The following is an 18,807-nucleotide window of genomic DNA, read 5'->3' on the forward strand; positions in this document are numbered from 1 at the left end:
GGCAAATCATGGATGGTGGGAGGGGCCGGCACAGTGTTATACGTATCTTCCTGAAAACATAATCATACCCTGCCTCTGTACTCCTCTCAAGAGCCCTCAGCTCCGATGTAAGCAGTGGGTTGGCTCTTTGGAGGTGCTATGCAAATATCAAAATGCCTTGATAGGTGGATGTCAGTCTGGGAGAGTGGGCATTCTTAGACAGACTTAATTTGCATGCAGACCACCCTAGATAATGCTCACGTGATGCTGAACTTCCATATGTAGCCAAAGTCAGCTATTATACTTATAAGCTAGAGACATTTTCTGTGTTGTTAATGTGGGGTTGGCTTCCTCTAGTATATGCTTGACTCTATGTGTGAATTTCTTCTCTTCCTGTGTGAGGACTCAAAGCAAAGCAACATGGAACGTGTAGTTCAGAATGCTGAAGTGACACTGTCAGCAGGACTGATCTGAACTACAGGGAACAGAATGCTGAGTGCACAGAACAGACTGCTGGGAGAGGATATAAAAATGGATGGCGCGGCCTAGATCACTCTCTCTGAAAACCGTTTTGACTCTGCCAGCAGGTGGGCTGCGTGATAGGGAGTTGCTGACGATTTGCGGCCTACACAGCGGGGAGCCGGACAGCTATTCCCAGAGGGATCTCCGCGGACAGCATCGCTTCCTCAGTGCAGCGGACTGGCGGGTGTTCCGGATCATCCAGAGGCGCCTGCAATTCAGATTCCAGTAAGCTGCAGCGTGCAATTTTACAGAGCAAAAACACAGATAGAGAGTTCCGGCTGGAGTCTTCTCATCATCTGCACCGTTATCATCTGATAACTTGGAGTGGTGAGCAAGCATAGCCCTTGTTATAGTTAAGGACACTGCTGTTAAACATCACACACAGTTTAGCTGGTGGTACTTCTAGTCCCACAGAAGTTAAACTCTCAGTTATAACGGACACAGTCAGTAGATGCCTATGCTCAGTACACATTACTGATTCCAATAGCTATATCAGATGACATCTTTAGGATTATAAAAAGAAGGAAGCTATACTATTGCCAGGATAAATCACAGCTTTGCTAACTTTGTCACACCTTACGTTTTTGGATTACTTTATTTACAACTAAAAAGAGGCTAGATGAAGACATCTGGATTTCAAGGAACACCCTTTCTCACCCGTTTTATGATTTTCTCTCCTCATCTGCTCAAATTGCAAGACAAGACATCCGACAAGAAACAGAGCTCCAGAATTGGAAGAAGGAGGGTAAGGAGAAGGCCTCAGAAGAAGGGTTTGGAATCGACACTCTCGAAGCCAAGCAACCCATCACTGAGGTCAGGGACCCGGGCACAGAGGGTCAATGCTTTGTCACCACCCAGGGCCACTGTTAGGTCCTCTCAGAATACACCTAAGAGAGATTGCAAACCCAACTCTACTAGAAGCAACCTAGTTTCGCCACCTAGGGCTGCTGTTAGGTCCTCTCGGAATATACCTGAGAGGGATTGTAAACCCAACTCTACCAGAAACAAGGTAGAGAGCTTTCCAGAGAAATTAGTGGGGCCATCCCTGATTGTGTCCGTACAAATAGAGGGCATTTACACAAGGGCCTTGTTAGACACTGAGGCCCAGGTCACGTTTTTATATCGGGACTTCTATGACAAGTACCCGAGGCACCTTCCTCTACGCAAGCTTAAAGAACTGGAGATCTGGGGAATTGGAACTGCCAAGTGTCCATATGATGGGTACATCCCTATTCAAATATCCTTCGGGCCAGCAGCTGTCGGGAAAGTGGAGGCCTTTGACACCTTGGCGTTCGTGTGCCCCAGGCCACCCAGGGCCTGGACGGAATTCAATACTAATTGGCACGAATACTGACCTGGTAAGGAGATTGTTGCCATCGGTATTGGGAGAAGATGGTTCCATTCTAAAGAAGATCCACCCTCAGTTACTGAAGGCCTGTCGGCGTGTGGCAAGAGAGAAGAATGCCCCTGTTGAGGGGGTGGGACGCTTGTGGAAGTTAGAAGCCAAGAAAAGAGTGTTGCAGCCAGGAGAAGTTGCTTGTCTGAAAGCTATAGTCAAACTGACCTGGGACCAACCAGGCCCCTTTGTTATGTTAGAAACTAATAACCAAGCTAGAGCTGTTGGATTAGAGATGGTTCCTGAATTGGTCCCTGCCAGGGATCTGTCCTGAACTGGAAAAAAAGTGCCAATTAGTCTTTGGAATGTTACAGATCGCCCAATCACATTGGGGGCACGCATGTTGGTGGGGCGAGTGAGTGCAGCCACCCCTGTATTTCCTGAAGAGACCAAAGGTCAAGAGGGTGGTCAGCAGATGTGGAAGGAGTTCCAGCATTGTGCTGAAGTTTTACTCCCTGCATTGCAGCAAAGAATGAAGTCCCAATTAATTAAATGGGAGAAGATCTTTTCGAAGGATGATTTTGATGTGGGATGTGCTAAGAGTGCTCAACATCAAATCCGGTTACAGGAGGATAAGTCTTTCGAGAACGAGCTAGGAGAATACCCCTCAGTGACCTGGAAGACCTTCAGAGCAGTTGGCGGAGTTGAAGAGGTCAGTGGTTATTTAGAAATCCAGGAGCCCATATGCATCCCATATTGTGGTGGTGCGGAAGAAGAATGGATCACTACGCATGTGCATTGACTACCGGACTCTAAACCGGCGCACCATCCCTGATCAGTACACAACACTCCGCATTGAAGATGGCCTTCAGTGTCTTACTGGGGCCAAATGGTTTAGCGTACTTGATTTGAAGAGTGGGTACTTGTCAGATCCCCATGCATCCAGAAGACCGAGAAAAAACTGCATTAATTTGCCCTTTGTTATTCTATGAGTTCAGCCGAACGGCTCAAGGATTATCAGGGGCCCCTGCGACCTTCCAGCGACTGATGGAGAGAACGGTAGGAGACATGAATCTAGTGGAGGTGTTAGTGTATCTAGAAGACATCATTGTGTTTGAAGGAACATTAGAAGAACATGAAGCTCAACTAGAGAAGGTTTTCTCATGCCTCCATGAAGAAGGAAGGAGGTAGTCCTTGGAGAAGTGTCAGTTTTACAGAACCTCTGTCACATATCTGGGTCATGTTGTCTCCGCAGGAAGGGTTGCCACAGATCTGCAGAAGTTGGAGGCTGTTACCACCTGGCATAGGCCAAGGACTGTGACTGAACTAAGATCTTTCTTGGGGTTCTTTTCTTATTATCGGCAATTTGTGGCTAACTTCGCCAAGATCGCTCAGCCCCTTAATGAACTGTTACAAGTGGCCACAGGAGAAGGAGAGGATGCAGCCAGGGCAAAGAAGTCTGGTGCTTGCAGGAAAGGAGAGTCAGTCCAGGATCAATGGGCTCCTCAGGACACCAGTAGAGAGGGACTGGGAGGAGTTCTCTATCAAGAACAGAATGGTGGTATCCGACCCGTGGCTTATGTGAGACGTAGCCTTACACCATCCGAGAAGAATTACCCTGTCCACAAGTTGGAGTTCCTGGCCCTAAAGTGGACAGTGGTAGAACAGAAGGACTATTTGTTGTAAAGATTGATTATAATCCCTTAACATACCTCTTGACATCTGCCAAATTAGATGCTACAGGGCACAGATAGCTGGCGACCTTGGCTGGGTTCAAGTTCAGTTTGAAGTACTGACCTGGTGCAGGAAATCGAGATGCAGATGCTTTGTCTCGTAGACCTCATAGGAAAGAAGAAGAGTCGGAGGATTGGGCTTACGTGACTGAAGAAGGTGTGCGGGCCTTGTGCCAGGGCATGGCTCAGAATATGAAGGGAGGTGTTGCCTTTGAGTCTATCAGAGTTAGAAAAGAAACGTTTCCTAGTAATAGAATGAAAGATCCTGCGTCTCAATCATGGGAGCTAAACTCCTCTATGTGGGAGAACTGAAGTTCTCCCTTCAGTTCTCCCACATAGAGGAGTTTAGCTCCCATGGTTGAGACGCAGGATCTTTCATTCTATTACTAGGAAACTTTTTGCCGGCAAGATCCTGCATATAAACATCAGTAAATTATTACATTGGTGTGCAGGAGGCCCCACAAAAATATCAGGAGATATCCATTACCATTTTATCCTGAAAAAACAAGATATAATTCTCCTGGATACAATGAACACTCGTATGGCTTTCATTGGAATGTTTATGGATTTTGTGGAAGTCGTATTGCCATTTTCCCTTCTGCTACTTATTGAGGACATCTGAAGAGACGTATTATCCAGACCGGTTGGTCACTAAGCCTTTCTGACTTGTATGACGTATGTCTTTTCAAGTCACTAAGTTCCGGTAAGCCTCTTGATGCCTCCGGTGACGGCCCCTGCACCACTTTTAGATCTTTTGTTCACATGTGGTTTTTCTACAGTTCACTCACCTGCCATATCCAGTTGATCTTCTCTACTGTAAAATTTGGAGAGCTATTGATCTATTATTTTCAGTGTTAAACCTCCATAGACCCCTGGTGGTGTTTTTTTCCTTCACCTTTTTCTACAATCAACATTTGTGGACTTTTGTATTTTAGAACATCTTTATCTATTAACTTTTTATGGTGCTAGACCTATTGGACTTTTTATGGTTTTCTAATTTTATTTTTAATATTAATATCTATATTAATAATTAATATTTTTCACAAGTTTATTGGTATATCTAATATTGTTTTGATCTATAGCACATTATTACATTTTTTATTTTGTATCCTATGGATACTTCTTAAGGTGGTGACCTAGTTTCACATACTGTTCACATATACATATTTAATGTTGTTCTGATTCATAGCAAAATATTATATATTATATTATATTTTTATAATTTCTATCTTTGTATCCTACGGATACATCTTAAGGTGGTGATATTGTTTTCACATACTGTTCACACACACATAACTTACTGCTTTGATTCATTTTTAATTTGTTTTGGGGTTTATAGCGCTACGCTTTTTTGTTTATTGTCTTTTACCTTGAGTCTATAGGTGTGTTGGCTACTATTTTTTCCCATTTCTTAGCGCAGCGCTGTATCTAACCTCCCTTTTTTACTATTTTTGAGTGCACAGAAGAGACTGAAGGGAGAGGATATAAAAAGGGCTGGCATGGCCTAGTTCGCTCTCTCTGGATACTGTTTTGACTCTGCCAGCAGGAGTTTTGTGTGACAGGGAGTTGCTGACGATTTGCGGTCTACACAGCGGGGAACCGGACAGCTATACCCAGAGGGATCTCTGCAGACAGCATCGCTTCTTCAGTGCAGCGGACTGACAGGTGTTCCGGATCATCCAGAGGTGCCTGCAATTCAGATTCCAGTGGGCTGCAGCCTGGTGCTAGCCGCCATTTTACAGAGCAAAGACACAGAGAGAGAGTTCCGGCTGGAGTCTTCTCATCATCTGCACCGTTATCTAATCCATCTGATACTTGGAGTGGGGAGCGGGCATAACCCTTGTTATAGTTAAGGACACTGCTGTTAAACAACACCCACACAGTTTAGCTGGTGGCACTTGTAGTCCCACAGAAGTTAAACTCTCTGTTATAACGGACACAGTCAGTAGATGCCTATGCTCAGTACACATTGCTAATTCCAGTAGCTACATCAGATGACATTATTAGGATTATAAAAAGAAGGAAGCTATACTATTGCCAGGATAAATCACAGCTTTGCTAACTTTGTCACACCTTACCTTTTTGGATAACTTTATTTACAACTAAAAAGAGACTAGCTGAAGACATCTGGATTTCAAGGATCACCCTTTCTCACCCTTTTTATGATTTTCTCTCCTCATCTGCTCAAATTGCATTGAACTGCTAAAGGGAGCTATCCTATTGAATGTAATATTGTTTATACTGGTTTCAATATTGTGCAGTGTTGCTGACCTGTGAGTTGAGGAGGCAGAAGGCAGAGATCTGACACATAAGATATTGTGCCAGGTGTTTACTCTCCCGTTAACCTTTTCACGTAGGTTCCTGTATTGAGTTAATACTTGTGTTCATTCATAATTCAGGGAACCTTACACCAATATATTGTGTTTACTAAGCTTGAAATAAAGGGCGGTGTAAACAGTAGGGTTTCCATTATTGACCAAAGTTGATATACAGTGGGGCAAAAAAGTATTTAGTCAGCCACCAATTGTGCAAGTTCTCCCACTTAAAAAGATAAGAGAGGCCTGTAATTGTTATCATAGGTATACCTCAACTATGAGAGACAAAATGTGGAAACAAATCCAGACAATCACATTGTCTGATTTTTTAAAGAATTTATTTGCAAACGCTATCTACCCTGACATTCACCCGTTTACCTTTTACACTCCTGTCTTATGATTTGGAATCACATTTGGTCGCCTGGAATTAAACCAACTGCTAGCAAGCAATGGAGCAAACTCAAGGTTCTGGCAGTATGCTAAAAATCCCAAACTGTCTCCTAGGGTCCATGGCAAATAATGGGCACTTCACCGAATCAACTGATGATGCAGAGGATCTGTACAATTTTCTGATAGTTTCCTAGTCCCTGGCCAGGAGACCCGGACAGCTGTTACAGTAAATGTGCATGTTGCTTGTTTTTCAGATATATGACTTCCAACTGAGTGAAGAAGACATGAAGACCCTGGATGGCTTAAACAAAAACATGCGTTATTTACAAACTCCACAGTAAGTGCCATTCTTTAATCAGAAATTAGATTTTTTCATATATGCTTGCCTTTAAATCATTTTTATTGGTGGGTAATGAGCAGACCAAGATTATGCTGAGTTCAACAAGCTCGTTCGAAGCTGTCACCTGGGACCGATCTGACAACTACACAGTCCATATTCCCATTGCACATATTACTGGAATGAACTCTTAAGTAGGGATGAGCTTCGAGTTTGAGTCGAACCCATGTTTGACCGTTCGTCGAATTTCGAAAGTTATGGGCCGTTCGCGCCAAATTCGAATGGCACGTCACGGCCCATAATTTACTGCGGCATCGCAGTGCATTGCTGGCTGATGATTGGCAAAGCATGCACTATGACGCGCATGGTTGGCCAATCACAGCGCCGTCTGTACAGAGAGCCGTAAATGGCCAAAACCAGGGTGGCTTTGGCCAATTATGGCTCAGGGGGTTTAGTACACCCCCCACACTATATAAGGCTGCCAGCGTGGTGGCCTTGTGTAGTGTGTTGCGGCGGCGGAGAGATAGACAGAGAGACAGTGTCATTTGATTTAAGTTAGATAGAGTAGGCAGGCGAGTCAGTTAGCTGCACTTACAGTGTATTGTGTATATATATATGCATCCTAGGTGTATATACACTGTATTCAGTTTAGCTAGATCCGTTCCTGTTATTCTCTTCCTACTGACAGGCAGGCAGGTGTTTTTACAGTATGTAAAGCTACCTGAAGAACATTGCTGGTGTTCTTCTGATCCTATTAATCCTATTAGCTACAGTATTTACAGTTAGTGTAGTGTGTCCTCTGCACAGTGAGCACCTAAAGCTACCTGAAGAAAATTGGTGGTGTTCTTCTGATCGTATTAGTACCGCAGGCAGCTGCAGTATTTACAGTTAGTGTAGTGCGTCTGCACAGTGTGCACCTAAAGCTACCTGAAGAAAATTGGTGGTGTTCTTCTGATCCTATTAGTACTGCAGGCACCTGCAGTATTTACAGTTAGTGTAGAGCGTCCTCTGCACAGTGTGCACCTAAAGCTACCTGAAGACAATTGCTGTTGTTCTGATCCTATTAATACCACAGGCAGGCAGCTGCAGTATTTACAGTTAGTGTAGTGCGTCCTCTGCACAGTGTGCACCTAAAGCTACCTGAAGACAATTGCTGTTGTTCTGATCCTATTAATACCACAGGCAGGCAGCTGCAGTATTTACAGTTAGTGTACTGTGTCCTCTGCACAGTATGCACCTAAAGCTACCTGAAGACAATTGCTGTTGTTCTGATCCTATTAATACCACAGGCAGGCAGCTGCAGTATTTACAGTTAGTGTACTGCGTCCTCTGAACAGTGTGCACCTAAAGCTACCTGAAGAAAATTGGTGGTGTTCTTCTGATCCTCCTAGTACCACAGGCAGGCAGCTGCAGTATTTATAGTTAGTGTACTGCGTCCTCTGCACAGTGTGCACCTAAAGCTACCTGAAAACAATTGCTGTTGTTCTGATCTTATTTATACCACAGGCAGGCAGCTACAGTATTTATAGTTAGTGTACTGTGTCCTCTGCACAGTGTGCATCTAAAGCTACCTGAAGAAAATTGGTGGTGTTCTTCTGATCCTATTAGTACCACAGGCAGGGAGCTGCAGTATTTACAGTTAGTGTACTGCGTCCTCTGCACAATGTGCGCCTAAAGCTACCTGAAAACAATTGCTGTTGTTCTGATCTTATTAATACCACAGGCAGGCAGCTACAGTATTTACAGTTAGTGTACTGTGTCCTCTGCACAGTGTGCACCTAAAGCTACCTGAAGAAAATTGGTGGTGATCTTCTGATCCTATTAGTACCACAGGCAGGGAGCTGCAGTATTTACATTTAGTGTAGTGCGTCATCTGCACAGTGTGCACCTAAAGCTACCTGAAGAAAATTGGTGGTGATCTTCTGATCCTATTAGTACCACAGGCAGGGAGCTGCAGTATTTACATTTAGTGTAGTGCGTCATCTGCACAGTGTGCACCTAAAGCTACCTGAAGAAAATTGGTGGTGTTCTTCTGATCCTATTAGTACCACAGGCAGGCAGCTGCAGTATTTACAGTTAGTGTACTGCGTCCTCTGCACAATGGGCGCCTAAAGCTACCTGAAAACAATTTCTGTTGTTCTGATCTTATAAATACCACAGGCAGGCAGCTACAGTATTTACAGTTAATGTACTGTGTCCTCTGCACAGTGTGCACCTAAAGCTACCTGAAGAAAATTGGTGGTGATCTTCTGATCCTATTAGTACCACAGGCAGGCAGCTGCAGTATTTACAGTTATAGGGCGTACACACGGTCGGACTTTGTTCGGACATTCCGACAACAAAATCCTAGGATTTTTTCCGACGGATGTTGGCTCAAACTTGTCTTGCATACACACGGTCACACAAAGTTGTCGGAAAATCCGATTGTTTTAAACGCGGTGACATAAAACATGTACGTTGGGACTATAAACGGGGCAGTGGCCAATAGCTTTCATCTCTTTATTTATTCTGAGCATGCGTGGCACTTTGTCCGTCGGATTTGTGTACACACGATCGGAATTTCCGACAACGGATTTTGTTGTCGGAAAATTTTATCTCCTGCTCTCCAACTTTGTGTGTCGGAAAATCCGATGGAAAATGTCCGATGGAGCCCACACACGGTCGGAATTTCCGACAACACGCTCCGATCGGACATTTTCCATCGGAAAATCCGACCGTGTGTACGGGCCATTAGTGTAGTGCGTCCTCTGCACAGTGTGCACCTAAAGCTACCTGAAGAAAATTGGTGGTGTTCTTCTGATCCTATTAGCACCACAGGCAGGCAGCTACAGTATTTACAGTTAGTGTACTGTGTCCTCTGCAAAGTGTGCACCTAAAGCTACCTGAAGACAATTGCTGTTGTTCTGATCCTATTAATACCACAGGCAGGCAGCTGCAGTATTTACAGTTAGTGTACTGTGTCCTCTGCACAGTGTGCACCTAAAGCTACCTGAAGACAATTGGTGGTGTTCTTCTGATCCTATTAGTACCACAGGCAGGCAGCTACAGTATTTACCGTTAGTGTACTGTGTCTTCTGCACAGTGTGCACCTAAAGCTACCTGAAGAAAATTGGTGGTGTTCTTCTGATCCTATTAGTACCACAGGCAAGCAGCTACAGTATTTACAGTTAGTGTACTGTGTCCTCTGCACAGTGTGCACCTAAAGCTACCTGAAGAAAATTGGTGGTGTTCTTCTGATCCTATTAGTACCACAGGCAGGCAGCTACAGTATTTATAGTTAGTGTACTGTGTCTTCTGCACAGTGTGCACCTAAAGCTACCTGAAGACAATTGGTGGTGTTCTTCTGATCCTATTAGTACCACAGGCAGGCAGCTACAGTATTTACCGTTAGTGTACTGTGTCTTCTGCACAGTGTGCACCTAAAGCTACCTGAAGAAAATTGGTGGTGTTCTTCTGATCCTATTAGTACCACAGGCAAGCAGCTACAGTATTTACAGTTAGTGTACTGTGTCCTCTGCACAGTGTGCACCTAAAGCTACCTGAAGAAAATTGGTGGTGTTCTTCTGATCCTATTAGTACCACAGGCAGGCAGCTACAGTATTTATAGTTAGTGTACTGTGTCTTCTGCACAGTGTGCACCTAAAGCTACCTGAAGACAATTGGTGGTGTTCTTCTGATCCTATTAGTACCACAGGCAAGCAGCTACAGAATTCACAGTTAGTGTACTGTGCCCTCTGCACAGCGTGCACCTAAAGCTACCTGAAGACAATTGCTGTTGTTCTAAACCTATTAATACCACAGGCAGGCAGTTGATTCTGCTAGCTGCAGTATCAATATATATATATATATATATATATATATATATATATATATATATATATATACATCCCAGCTTTGTGCAGCTACATCTCACTGCAGGCCATTAGCATGTCTGGAAGGCCAAGAAGGAGAGGCAGACAGTTAAAAGCCAATAAAAGAGGGCAAGCAGGCTCTGTGTCTAGAGGCAACAGTGCTGGTCGTGGAGACGGTGCATTCTCATCAGCACATGGCCGTGGGACAGACTTGTCCTTTTTTTCTGCAGCTGGCCGTGTTGAGCCACAACATGCGGAAGATTTGGTAGAGTGGATGACCAAGCCGTCTTCATCCTCCTCATCCTCTCACCCAGGCTCAGGGTACTTTGTCTGGCAAAGTAGCTGCCAATGTGGCCTCTTCCCTTGGCTCAATGGCATCAGTCACTCCTTCCCTAGCCCCACCATGTCCTCCTGAGGAGTCCCCCGAACTGTTTGACCACAGTGTTGGGTACATGCTCCAGGAGGATGCCCAGCGTTTTGAAGGCTCCGATGATGGTACCCAGCTAGAGGAAGGCAGTAGCATGAGCCCAGAGAGAGGGGGTGCCCAAGAAGGACAGCAATCTGGCAGTCATGTTCCCCCAGTTGCAGCATACTGCCAGCTTTGCTCCAGTGATGAGGAGGGAGGGGATGATGAGGTCACTGACTCCACCTGGGTGCCTGATAGGAGAGAGGAGTAGGAGGCACATCTCCAACGAGGCAGGATGCCCTCCAGGGGCCAGCTTAAGGGCAGCACACCGACTGCATCACACCGCAGAGCTGTGCAGTGCGCTGCTGTCTCTGCACGTTATTCCAAAAGTTCTTTGGTGTGGGCCTTTTTTGAGATAAGTGCATCAGATCCCACTGCTGCTATTTGCAACATATGTCTCAAGCGTATATCGCGTTGCCAAAACATCACCTATGTCGACCTGCCATGCAGTTCGTTGGCAAGCGTACCTAAAAGACCCACACCAAAGAACAAAGCGGACCTCTCCTTGCTCCTCATCAGCTGGGATCTCCAACCCCACTATACCTTCAGTCCTCTCTGAAACCTGCACTGGAAGGAATGAAGGTGTAGAATTAGGTGTGTCACAGCCAAGTACTTGCGAGCAATCTGCTATCGGTACACCGACGTCAGATTGTACCAGGCAAATTTCCCTGCCCCAGCTGCTGCACCGCCGAAAGAAGTTCGCTCCCAGCCATCCACGTGCCCAGCGGTTGAATGCTAGCTTGGCTAAATTGCTAGCACTTCAACTGCTGCCTTTTCAGTTGGTAGACTCTGCCCCCTTCCATGAGTTTGTGGAATGTGCGGTTCCTCAGTGGCAGGTTCCCAAATGCCACTTTTTCTCACGGAAGGCGATTCCGGCTCTCTACCAGCATGTGGAAGGCAATGTCTTGGACTCACTGAACAGGGCCGTCAGCGGTAAGGTGCATATTACCGCTGACTCATGGTCCAGCAGGCATGGACAGGGACGTTACCTATCTTTCACCGTGCACTGGGTGACTCTTCTGGCAACTGGGAAGGATGCAGGACAGGGTGCAGAAGTGTTGGAGGTTGTTCCGCCACCACACCTCCAAAATTCTACTAGTGGTGATTCTGCCACACCTCTCTCCTCCACCCCCTTCTCTTCTTCTTCCTCCATGGCCTCTTCCTGTGCTGGTTTCCAGAGCCTGGGAGGTTACAATTTCCTGGTCCTCCTGGACAATGTGTTGCTGAGGCTTCAGTCAGTCACAGAAGGAGCAGTGGAGAAGGTGGCCGTCTGACCGATGCATTCAGACAATTTTTTAGTCCGCAGCCCCAAGGTCTGATCGGTTCCAGCAACCATCGCCAGTGTCTGATTCACATGGTGCAGGATTACCTAGGGGCAAGATCAGACTTGGACACCTTTCCCACCGAAATTCCTCTGGGTTACTGGGTCTTGAGGTTGGATCACTGGCCAGAGCTTGCACAGTATGCAATTGAGCTACTGGCATCCAGCGTTCTTTTGGAACGCACATTCAGTGCTGCTGGAGGCTTTGTAACCGATCACAGGGTGCGCCTGTCCACTGGATCGGTCGATCGGCTAACCTTCATAAAAATGAATCAGTCTTGGATCACCAGCTACCAAGCACCTGATGCTGATGTAACCGATTGATTTTTTTTTTTAATGTGAGATCCCTTCAAGACTGCCTATGCTGATGCTGAGTGACTATCCTGTTATGCTGAGTCACAATCCTCTTTCTCCTCAATTTTCATGCTGATAGCTTGTAAGAACATTTTTGGTTCTGGGCACTGCCACCAATGGCCAAGGCCCAATTTTTCTGCCCCTGTTTAACAGGGGCGTATAATTACAATTTTTGATGCAATACTGTGTAGCAGGGCTCATTCCTGCACTCCAACTATAGCATCTGTGAGGTGTTGCAGTGTTGTGGCAATTTTTTCTGCCCCTGTTTAACAGGGGCGTGTAATTACAATTTTTGATGCAATACTTTGCAGCGGGGCTCATTCCTGTGCTCCAACTAGAGTATCTGTGAGGGGATGCAGTGTTGTGGCACCAGCACCAGTGCCCAAGGCCCAAATTTTCAGCCCCTGTTTAACAGGGGTGTATAATTACAATTTTTGATGCAGGGCTGATTCCTATGCTCCAACTATAGCATCTGTGAGGGGTTGCAGTGTTGTGGCACCAGTGCCTTAGGTCCAATTTTTCTGCCCCTGTTCAACAGGGACATGTAATTACAATTCTTGATCTAATATTTCACAGCAGGGCCCATTCCTGCGCCCACCAAGAGTAACTGTGAGGGCTTACAGTGTTGTGGCAACACCACCACCACCACCAAAGGCCCAATTTTTCTGCCCCTGTTCAACAGGTGCATGTATTACAATTCTTGATATAATACTTCACAGCAGGGCTCGTTCCAGCGCCCACCAAGAGTAACTGTGAGGACTTACAGTGTTGTGGCACCAGCACCACCATACCAAAGGCCCAATTTTTCTACCACTGTTCAACAATGGCATGTAATTACAATTTTTGATCTAATATTTCACAGCACAGCCCGTTCCTGCGCCCACCAAGAGTAACTGTGAGGGCTTACAGTGTTGTGGCAACACCAACACCTAAGGCCCCAATTTCTGCAGAGTATATAGGGCAGGCCCCTACTTTCAAACTCCCAACTTACAAACGACTCCTACTTGCAAACGGAAGGAGACAACAGGAAGTGAGATGAAATCTACCCCTAGGAAGGGAAATTCTCTCCTGTAAGAGTTAATATGGGGAAAACGCGTCTCCTCTTTACTGATGCTTTATCACCAATCCTTGTTTCACTAAAAACCCCAAATTTTCAAAAAACATTTGTCATTGGGACAGAAAGTGAGGTGAAATCTTCTGAAGAGGTGCACAGACAGCAAAACAAATGTTACAGGGGTGATAACCCTTCCCTATGTTTTCCAAAAAGCTTAAAAATAGATTTTTTGGCTGAATCTACACTTTAAAAATGTACCAGTTCAAAATGACAAACAGATTCTACTTAACAACAAACCTACAGTCCCTGTCTTGTTTGCACCGCCTGTATACTGCTGTTCAGAGTATAAAGGGCCTGGGGGCCCCACACCTTTCCTTTTTTAATTTGGGTGCGGGGTTCTACTTAATATCCATACAAGACCCAAAGGGCCTGGTAATGGATTGTGGGGTACCCATGCCATTTGTCTCACTGATTTTCATCCATATTGCCGGGACCCGACATTACATTAAAGCCGCAAGCAGTTTTAAATTACTTTTATTCCTTTAAAAATGTCATTTTGTGCAGGGACTGTTCTAAGCACAGGAAACACGCGCCACTTTACAGGCATACTATAGACACCCCCCAGGTACGATATTTAAAGGAATATTTCACTTTTTTTTTCACTTTAAGCATCATTAAAATCACTGCTCCTGAAAAAACGTCCGTTTTTAAAACTTTTTTTTGCATTGATACATGTCCCCTGGAGCAGGACCCGGGTCCCCAAACCCTTCTTAGGACAATAACTTGCATATTAGCCTTTAAAATTAGCACTTTTCATTTCAAACGTTTGAGTCTCATAGACTTTAATGGGGTTCTAAAGTTCGCGCAAACTTTCAGTCCGTTCGCAGGTTCTGGTGCGAACCGAACCGGGAGGTATTCAGCTCATCCCTACTCTTAGACCCCTTTCACACTGGGGCGGTTTGCAGGCGGTATTGCGCTAAAAATACCGCCTGCAAACCGCCCCTAAACAGCCTCCGCTGTTTGTTCAGTGTGAAAGCCCGAGGGCTTTCACACTGAAGCGGTGCGCAGGCAGGACGGTGAAAAAAGTCCTGCAAACCGCTTTTTTGGAGCGGTGAAGGAGCGGTGTATTCACCGCTCCTTCACCGCTCCTGCCCATTGAAATCAATGGGACAGCGCGACTATACCGCGGCAATACCGCGGCTATAGCCGCGCTGTACGAGGGATTTTAACCCTTTTTCGGCCGCCAGCGGGGGTTAAAACCGCACCGCTAGCGGCCAAATACCGCTGCAAGAACGACGGTACAGCAGCGCTAAAAATAGCGCTGTTGTACCACCAACGCCCCCACCGCCCCAGTGTGAAAGGGGCCTTAAGGTACCGGGTGATGTAGCGACCACCAGCTGGATACTGGAACATACACGAAAATGTAGACATTCGCCAGCACACCAAGGATCTTTAATTACATCCAAACATTTTTTATTGAAGAAAGATCACATCACAAAACAGTGTGATGCAACGTTTTGGAGCCACGCAGGACCCATTCACCAGGCATGTGATGATCACATGCCTGACAAAGGGGTCCTGTGTGTCTCCGAAACATTGCAGGATCTGACAACTCAACTACACACAGGGCTTGGAGCGGTGCTGCTTTCTTTTATACCCTGCCATGCTAGTGCAGCTTTTAACCCCCTTCGTGCTGTTTCCTTGTTGATCCTAAAGGGATACTTTGGTTTAAATATTGGTTTAGCATCTCTACAATTAAGCCCATTGGGGTCAAACGAGAGCAGTTCCCGGGTGAGGACACGCCATGTGTCGTTTGCGACTCAATAAGGTTTTTATAAAGAAGTGGTGCCATTGATGTGCGGCCTGCACTCTGTTACATTCTCTTGATTAGAGATGTAGATGGCCGTCACCCAAAGCATCTGTAGTGGGGGAGAGGCTTGGTCTTTGGAGCGATGCCAATAGATTTGGATCGTAGTACAGTTTAGCAGTTGAACTGACAGGGCATTTAGCCTGATTTCTTAGTGGGTTTGATTTTGATCTAAGCATTGATCTTGTTCAATTAGTTGCCATAGGGGTTGCCAGTCTCCTTACTGTATATTCATAAGTTTGTGGAAATATAAGGTGCCCAATAGAGAGTATATCAATACAGGAAACACAAGGCTAAATCATGAGACAATGACATTGCAAAAAGCCTGCTGAAATTAGCTCTATAGGATTGTTCAAAGAAAGGTGAGAGCATTCCCTAACTTTAGTACAATAAACTGATTTCCCTTGTTTCATTCAAAGCTGGATTTGTGTTACAACATTTCCAGTCGATTTATTATTTGCAAAATGAGCTTTTGCCATTTAACATATTTTTATTTTCCACCAATCCCTTGCAGACTGCTATAACCTGTAATACACTTGGGACCGCTAATACACTTGATAATTATGTTCAAGCTGGCCCACTGTGTCAAAGTGGTCCATCTTCAGGCACCAAAAGGGAAAATACTTACCTGTAAGAGCCCTTTCACACTGAAAGTGCCCGGGCGTCGGCGGTAAAGCGGCGCTATTTTTAATGCTGCTTTACTGTCATTTTAGCGGCACTATATGGCCGCTAGCGGGCGGTTTTAACCCCTACTAGCGGCCAAAAAAGGGTTAAAACCGCCTGCCGCTATAGCGGCAGAATGGTAGCACTGCCCATTGATTTCAATGGGCAGGGGCGCTATAGGAGCGGTGTATTCACCGCTCCTATAGCACTGCAAATAAGCTGCTTGCAGGACTTTTTGTGACACCCTGCCAGCGCAGCACCCTGGTGTGAAAACACTCGGGCTTTCACACTGGGTTTGCAGCTGAGGTTTTTTCAGGCGCTATTTTTAGCGCTAAATCGCCTGAAAAATGCCTCCAGTGTGAAAGGGGTCTAAATGTTAAATGTAACACCTACTTTGTGTCAAAACTTTTTTCTTTTCTGGGGGAGGGGGTTAGAACCTCTATCATATATTTTTAGCTGCTTGTGACACCTTTAAAGACATTTCTTCTTAGGACATGAAATTAGGTTAATGGAGGTCACTAGGACGGAAAATAGCTGCCAGAGGTTCCAACACTTGCCCAGAAGCAAAGGGTAATTGGATTGGTTCTGTCTGTGTGAAGAGGTTCAATGCAACAAAGGGATTTCCTATAATTTCCTGTCTTTCTGACACCTTGTCATCGTGACAGAAAGTGAAGGGGAAGAGTTCAAATTTAAAGTAGCTGTAAATGCATATTTTTTTTCCCATAAAATAATAAACATATTATACTTGCTTGCTCTGTGCAATGGTATTGGCCCCAATCCTCCTCTTCTGGGGTCGGCCACCAGTGCTGTCTGCTCCTCCTCTTCTGTGAGTACGTTATAGCAAGCTGGCTTCATTGAGGGCACTCATGCAGGTGCGCTCCTGAAACGAGCTGCATGTGCTCATGGACACACAAGGTGCGGCCTCACTCCTTACAGGATTTGAGTGACAGCAACAGGAGCCATTGGCTGCCTCTGTGTTCTGTGAGAAGAGGGAGAGAAAGCAGTGCCAATGCAGACAAGCATGCACTGTATCGAAAAAAAAGCCAGGTAAGTGTTTAAGGGGGGCCTGAGGAGATCGGATTTGGACGTTTTTTTTCCCTAATTAATGAACAGACCAATACAATCAGTTAAGTCTCAACAAGGTGCTTGCTACCTGGTGGAATTCTCTTGATTATTTACATATGAGAGGTTTATTGTGCTCCAGGAAGGTAACTTCCAGAGCTTCAAAGCTGAATGCTGTAGGCTCAGCTCCTTCAATTTTAGAGTCATGGCAGCTGCTATGCCCACCCCTCCCCAACCACAGAAGCCTTTGTATTATGTGAACTCATTCACAAAATACAAAGGCTGCTGTGAATGGGCAGCAGAGGAGAGCAATAAACCTGTCAGATGTAAATAATAGGCATAGGTCCAGAAGGAGGCATGCACCTCCTTAGACTTAACTCATAGTGTGCCTATAATTTACCAGGTGGCAAAATTCCTGGAATTCAGCTTTTTAGGGTAAAAAAGTATGCCTTTAGAACCACTTTAAACATTTTTACAAAAGGAACCATTGGTTTGCTGTGTTAGATTATAAGTAAACTTCTGACAAGAGTGAACCATTGTTCTTAATATATTAAACTGACGTTTAAATCTACTTATAATTTGCCTTTCATGGTTCATCCCCCACAATCAATATGCTGGGGGCATATTCAAAAGCTGCTATTGAACTGAATAGTGGCTATGGATTCACACACACTTCCATGCGCTGTCAATCAAAAGTTAAGCGGACTTGATGGAGAACTAGTTTCAGTACTCGCCTTAAGGCGCCACTCACGCCTAGTATCAAACTGCTTGGCCGTGTGTCTATCAATGTGACAGATGCAGTTTCCAAGGACAGAGGGCAGTAGTGAGTGCGCTGAGGGAGGAGTGTCCAGTGCGAACGCTTCTTCCTCACTGCAGACGGGGGACAAATTCATGTACTTGTTTGTGAAAGGTACATGAACTGAGCACAAGCACTGACACTTTCCATGCTGTACCCTCATGGAATTCCAAAGGGTGTTTACAACATCCTTTTTGAATTTCCCCGAGTGTGATTGGATTTTTAAGTAATTATTTCACTACACATTGCCATAATTATATGGTGTCTTTGTGTCTTTTACTCAGGTGGCAGGACCATCCAAAGTACCCATTCCACGATGAATATTGAAGAACGATGTCACCAGCCTTCACTACTACAGAAGAGATTTTATCAGGACTGGATGTTGATAGGATGGCCTCACCAACACTATCTTGAAAAGGAAATTATAGCTGTATTTATGGATAATAAAAATTAATAAACTACAGTTTACATACATACTTAGCATGTGAAGGAACACTGCTTTGTTTAGAATTAGGCTACATTCACACGGGAGTTAGTGTGCAGTCACCAGCAAGGATCAGTAGATTCTTACTGGTTGTTGTAAACTGTCAAACAGCTGCAACTGTCATCAGGTGTACAAATCAATGGCAGACCGTGCTGCTGTCTAATTGTAACCGCTCATCGGAGCAGTTACATGCAAATACAGACCTTGGATGCAGCCAGTGTGCTTCCAGGGTCAGCATTTCTGCAGTTTTGACCACACACAAATTGATTATGGGTAA

The 18,807-nt window shown here is 45.1% G+C and overlaps 1 protein-coding gene across 1 annotated transcript in view; it reads left to right on the forward strand.

Annotated features, from left to right (window-relative positions):
- LOC141132854 (aldo-keto reductase family 1 member C3-like) overlaps positions 1 to 18,522 on the forward strand; it is a 56,812-nt gene extending 38,290 nt beyond the window's left edge. The window contains exons 8-9 of the mRNA XM_073621774.1: positions 6,530 to 6,612; positions 18,331 to 18,522. Coding sequence (XP_073477875.1) covers positions 6,530 to 6,612; positions 18,331 to 18,373 — 126 coding nt within the window. The 3' untranslated portion in view covers positions 18,374 to 18,522. The remainder of the gene's footprint in view (positions 1 to 6,529; positions 6,613 to 18,330) is intronic.
- Positions 18,523 to 18,807: the final 285 nt, after the last annotated feature.

This window comes from Aquarana catesbeiana, linkage group LG03 (genome assembly GCF_042186555.1).
Source record: "Aquarana catesbeiana isolate 2022-GZ linkage group LG03, ASM4218655v1, whole genome shotgun sequence".
In the NCBI taxonomy this organism is placed as follows: domain Eukaryota; kingdom Metazoa; phylum Chordata; class Amphibia; order Anura; family Ranidae; genus Aquarana; species Aquarana catesbeiana.